Source organism: Lepus europaeus, chromosome 4 (assembly GCF_033115175.1).
Source record: "Lepus europaeus isolate LE1 chromosome 4, mLepTim1.pri, whole genome shotgun sequence".
Classification (NCBI taxonomy): Eukaryota; Metazoa; Chordata; class Mammalia; order Lagomorpha; family Leporidae; genus Lepus; species Lepus europaeus.
This window is the reverse complement of record NC_084830.1, coordinates 87975641-87982000: the sequence shown is the minus strand read 5'-3', so window position 1 is coordinate 87982000 and position 6360 is coordinate 87975641. Positions and strand designations below refer to the sequence as shown.

The 6360-nt window shown below is 35.7% G+C and overlaps 1 protein-coding gene across 5 annotated transcripts in view; it reads right to left on the bottom strand.

Moving 5' to 3' along the window:
- Positions 1–361: 361 nt before the first annotated feature.
- TMEM68 (transmembrane protein 68) overlaps positions 362–6360 on the bottom strand; it is a 40848-nt gene continuing 34849 nt past the window's right edge. For all 5 annotated transcript variants that reach the window (XM_062188489.1, XM_062188487.1, XM_062188491.1 and 2 more), the window contains one exon: positions 362–1683. In XM_062188489.1, coding sequence (XP_062044473.1) covers positions 1582–1683 — 102 coding nt within the window. In that variant the 3' untranslated portion in view covers positions 362–1581. The remainder of the gene's footprint in view (positions 1684–6360) is intronic.

The following is a 6360-nucleotide window of genomic DNA, read 5'->3' as shown; positions in this document are numbered from 1 at the left end:
ATATTCATTAAATAAAAGTTTAATAAATGAAAAAAAAAAACTCAAGTTTCCCAAATACTACTTTTTCATTCATTTATGATGCTTATTTATTCATTATGAAAATATTTATCAATTTTGAATTAAGCACTACTTACTGGTGGAGGGAAATACTGCAAATTGACTCTTCATTGAAACTGAAATTAAAATATATTTATTACATTGGAAAGTAAGGCTTATTGTACTGCAGTGGCGCAATCGGTAGCGCGCGGTACTTATAGGAAAGTAAGGCTTATTCATAGTGGCTAAGATAAAAGAATAATTGTGGATGAGAAATGTGTAAAGAGTAAATAAAACAAAATGAGAAAAAACATTACATATTCAATCTCATAAGAAAATGAAATGCAAAGTCATCTTTATTTTTTACATTGTTTAATTTTATATATTACATGTACCATAAATACACACCTGTAATATAAAATTCTATACAAAAACCCAAGTAATTTAACATCTAAAAAAGGGAGATATACTGCATTTGATTTCTGATACTTTTGTTTAAATACTTTTTAAAATCAATTTTTAAGGAGACAACGAATCAGATGCCATTAATTTTTCATAAATCTTTGTGTTCACATAAATCTGTCATTCAAGTACATTTTTATTGGAACAATAACCCATCTGATTGGCTGTAAAGTCAAATGGAATAAGCCATGATCATCATACTAGAATCAGCATCTAATAGGAAAAACATGATTATGATTTTGAATCTTGTACTATTTAATGCCATAAACACAAGCACACCAAATGTTCATGTGGTTGGATTACCTCTTCATTAAAAATATAGTAAATACTAAAAATAATTATTAGAAATTTTAGTTTTCATAATTTTTTAAATTCAATTTGAAAAACAGTACATCCTTTTCATTGTGCTTGGCAACTGGACATGATACCTGAAGGAATAATTTATAGATCTAATGGACAAAATATATATATATATAACTAAAGGATTTGGTATTATTCAAAGAACAATCATTTTGGTTCAGAAGTCATCAATCACAGCAAATACAAATAACTTAAAATAAGGTTCCTCACCATAGTCTTGTCATGTTTTTAAAAAGTGAATTGTTGAGGCACAGAAACATTACATGATTTGCTCAAGGTCATGAAAGGAATGAAGGGGAAATAAAAGCCTTTTGTTCTCTAACTGAAGCGACTACACTACAGCCTAGATTATCCCATCCTCAAAATTGGATCAGTAAACATAAACTGAGAAATTAGATGCATTATTCAGGAATGTGTGTTTCACCTAAACTGCTGCTAGTAATAAAACTTAATTCTAAGGATCCATATTATTTTCATATATTATCAGGAATTAACAAATGAATATGATCACTTTCTGAATTATTAGGCATATAATAAAATACCTGTTAAATTTGACACAACTGATTGCAAAAACAAAATTGACAATATAATTTTAGACAAACAAGTTCTGAGAAAGATGCTTATCAACATGATTCTTAAAAAATACTAATCACAGGGCCTGTAAAATTCAGGAGACAGTACCATAGATGCGAACATATTAATACAAACATATTAAGTCATCTTCTAGTTGATCTTTTGTTTATGAAAACGTTCTAACAAAGCACTCATGATGTTTCCTGGTATTCTTTGGTGCTTATCAATCAAAGCTTGAACAGCATTCTTCGTCTATTAAGAAAACAAAAGAAAAGCCATTATTCTTTTAGTTATCAATAAAGGTCAATTATTTTGAAGAGATTTTAACATATTACGACTTTCAAGAAGTCCCATTTAGCCTCCATCTTCCCTCAGAATTCATGATTTCCTTCTCATTACACCAACAGTATATTTCTTAAACTTATTTTATTAAGCCTTGAATTAGTTGCTATCCATCCACACGGCTATTTTCTATAGCAGACTACAAGCTTCTTAAAATGTATCTTAGTATTTCTCTGTCATTCAGCACAGCAATGCATTGCACACAGTAACACTAAAATGAACTGAAGAAAGAAAAGCAGAATAACAATGGGGTAGGGAACTTTCTGGCAGGCAAAAAGAAGACATTAGTAAACTCTAGTGCATTTCTGTTTTATCACTATATGAGTACATGCCAAACGGTTACACCAGGCAATCCAGCAGGAAAAAGTGAGAAAAACAAAGCATAAACTGGTATGGTTTATTCCATTCCCACAATTTCTACACAGTTCAACAAATTTTAATTAAATCTAGAAACAGAAAAGTCAATTAGGATTATTGAGAAATCATCTATCAAAGTTATTGGTTTCTCATTACATCTATGGAAAATCTCAACCTTAAAAAAAAAAAAGATTTGGCCGGCGCCGCGGCTCACTAGGCTAATCCTCCGCCTTGCGGCGCCGGCACACCGGGTTCTAGTCCCGGTTTGGGCACCGATCCTGTCCCGGTTGTCCCTCTTCCAGGCCAGCTCTCTGCTGTGGCCAGGGAGTGCAGTGGAGGATGGCCCAAGTGCTTGGGCCCTGCACCCCATGGGAGACCAGGAGGAGCACCTGGCTCCTGCCATCGGAACAGCGCGGTGCGCCGGCCGCAGCGCGCTACCGCGGCGGCCATTGGAGGGTGAACCAACGGCAAAAGGAAGACCTTTCTCTCTGTCTCTCTCTCACTGTCCACTCTGCCTGTGGAAAAAAAAAAAAAAAAAAAAAGATTTATTTTATTTATTTAAAGAGTTACAGACAGAGAGGAATAGACAGAGAAATCATCCATCAGCTGATTCACTCCCCAAATGGCCACAACAGCCAGGTCTCCACCTAGGTCTCCCACTTGGGTGGCAGGGGCCCAAGCACTTGGGCCATCTTCCACAGCTTTCCCGGGAGCATTAGGAGGGAGCTAGACTAGAAGTGGAGCAACCAGCACTTTTCCTTCCCTGAGTTCCCTCCCTATTTCAGCTGTCATGAATCTAGCCAAGTAAGCCAAAACCTGGAGGTCATCCCTAACAACTCCCGCTTCTCACTCACAATTGTCAATCCATCATTAGAGCCAACTAGTTTCACCTCTTGAATAGCATTCAAATCAATCCATTTCTTTCCATCTTCTTCCTACACTAATAATACATGTGGATATAAATAAATCTATATTTACATGTGTTCATGGACATATGTATGAACGTGTAGAGAGAAAGGCAAAAAGACAGAAACAAACAGAAAACATGGAAACAGAACAGAAATGGAGACTGAGAGAACTTCCAGAAATTCCCCATAGTGTCCTTCAGACATTATTATAGCATATTTTACTTTAGACTCAGTTTTCAGAAAATGACTCTTTTCTACAATCAAATGCCTGAACAGTCTATCTCCAATTTTAAAATAAGTGTTTCATTTTCTATATATAAATATTAATTTAGATACTAATAATTTCAAATTGTGATAATTTAGGAATCATCATTACTCTGTGGTTTATGCTTATAAGATAAAAATGAGAAAGACTGGAAAATCATGACAATGCATTCACTAAGGGAGAATTTTAAATATTCTTGATTCCAAGTGTACTTTAGTTAAAAAATGTTAACTTACAGAATATATTCATCCAAAGTGATGAGAATACTTAATGGAAGAGTGAGAATCAGAACTCAGATCTCTAAATCTCCAGGACAGAATCTTTTTTCTTCTCTATTACTTTCTTTTTTGACATAAATATAGATAATATTTATTAAAAAAAAATTGCTAACTATCTCTGACCCACTTAAATTCTAATAAATAAGAAAAAAATTTAGAACAAAATAGAATTCAGCTCTATCCTAAAGGAGAATGCATTTGTTAGGAAGCAGCAAAGAAGTATGTTAGGTTACCAACAAAGCACGTGTGGGCAGAAGCAACGTCAGAGGGTCAAGTCTCGACCCAGGGAGAGGGCACCTGGAGCTCTCAGGAACACTTCACCTCTCCTGAGAGAAGAGTCATGCTCTGCGGAACGTGTGTCTTGGCCCTGAAAGCCGGTGTCATGTGGTTTTACTTTCAGAACAAAGGACAGAACTAAACAGAGTGTATACCTGATGAACAAATTAAATACATAACTAAAGGCAAAAATGAACACACTGCATCACAAATGTCACCCTTATGAAACTTCTGACATATCAGTTGCTCCATGCGAACAGTCTCATCTAAGACATATTATAGCTGTTACAGCTGCACATGCTTTTCTAAGTGACTATATGGCCAGCTGTGTTATTACAGTCATTCCTTCTCCCTGTCAGGGTCCTCTCTTATGGGCCATTCTTATAGGAAAAGTTCAGGTCCTCCCTCATAGAAATGCAGTGTGGCTTTGTGACTGCTTTGGTCAATAAAATGTCAGTGGGAGTGAGTAAATCACTTCCAAACAGAAGCTTTAAGGAGCATCCGATGGTTCAACTCTTGACCTCTTCCTTCTACTGTAAGTGGCAACACTCCACAAGGGTTCTGTTTTCAGTCTGAATCTCAAAGTCAAGAAGCAGGGATAAAGCCGCTGCTGAGTCTTATGGGAAACATAACATGATTAAGAAGGAGATTTTACAGTCATAAGCCTCTGAGAGTCTATGGCAGTTAACCTATCAGAGCAGACTGAATCACTCTGTCTTCTCACGTGTCAAACAGTAAAACAAGATCTACATTATAGGGTTGAGGTGAAGATTAAAGCATACTATATATGAAAAGGAAGAAGTAAAACTCTCTGTTGGTGACATGACCTTAGGCACAGAAAATTCTAAAGATATTTTAAATGCATACACACACACACACACATACAAACATACAAACAGAATGAATCCATTCAACAAAGTTGTACAACTCCAAATCAATACATAGTATCAGCTGTGTTTCTATGCACTAACAATGAACAACAGAAATGGAAAATAAAAGAATAGTTTCAATTACAGTAGCATCAAAAAGAATAAGAGGCAGGAATAAATTTAACCAACAAAGAGAAAGATTTATACACTGAAAACTATGAAATATCCTGAAAAAATTTAGACATAAACAAATGTAAAGATGCATCCTGTGTTCACAGAATGGAAGACTTAATAGGTTAAGATGGCCATACTATCCAAAGTAATCAACAGATTCAATATAATCCCTATCAAAAATCATAATGGCAATTTTTTACAGAGATAAGAAAAAAATCTTCTAATTCATGCAGAATCTCAAGGGACCCCAAATAGCCAAAACAATCTTCAAAAAGAAGCATAAAGCTGGAAGACTCAAAATTTCCAAATGCAAAGCAAATTACAAAGATATAGTAATTAAAAGAGTATAGTACTGCCATAAACACTACAACTGAAAGCCCAGAAATAAACTCCCACATACATGGTCAAATGATTTTCAATTGGGGTGCCAAGATCACACAATGGAAAAGTCTCCTACAAATGATGTCAAGAAAACTGGATATCCACATGTAAACAAGTGGAGGTGGTAAACCTTATCCTTATCTTATACTGTATATAAAATTAACTCAAAATGGCTTAAAGATCTAACTATAATATCTAAAACTATAAAACTCCTAGAAGAAAACATAGAGGAGAATCTCACAACTTCAGATTTGTTAAAGATTTCTTGGATGATAGCAAAACAACAGGCAACAAAAGCAAAAATATACAAATGGAACTATATCAACCTCAAAAACTTCTACCCATTAAAGGAAACAGTCAACAAACTGAAAAGGAATCTATAGAATGGGGGAAAATATCTGCACATCATATATCTGATAAGGAGTTGACTTCTAATAGACTATATATACAAAAGATTGGTATAAAAGTCAAAATACATTCTCACTTTTTTCAGAATTAACAATTGTTAACATTTTGCCATGTTTGCTTCACATGTAACTTTATATATATACACACACACACACACACACTATTTTCTTCAAAGGATATATGTTAGTTATCACAAATATGGAATTTATGAAAAAAATAAAAACAAGAAAGGTATATTATTACATAAGGGGTGTATTTCAGTAAAGACAATATTTTCAAATAATATGGCATCCACACATCATTTAAACTATATGTGTGTGTATATATATATATATATATATATTTTTTTTTTTTGACAGGCAGAGTGGACAGTGAGAGAGAGAGAGAAAGGTCTTCCTTTGTCATTGGTCCGCCCTCCAATGGCCACCGCGGCCGGCGCGCTGCGGCCGGCGCACCGCGCTGATCCAAAGGCAGGAACCAGGTGCTTCTCCTGGTCTCCCATGGGGTGCAGGGCCCAAGCACTTGCGCCATCCTCCACTGCACTCCCTGGCCATAGCAGAGAGCTGGCCTGGAAGAGGGGCAACCGGGATAGAATCCGGCGCCCCAACTGGGACTAGAACCCAGTGTGCTGGCGCCGCAAGGCGGAGGATTAGCCTGTTGAGCCACAGCAC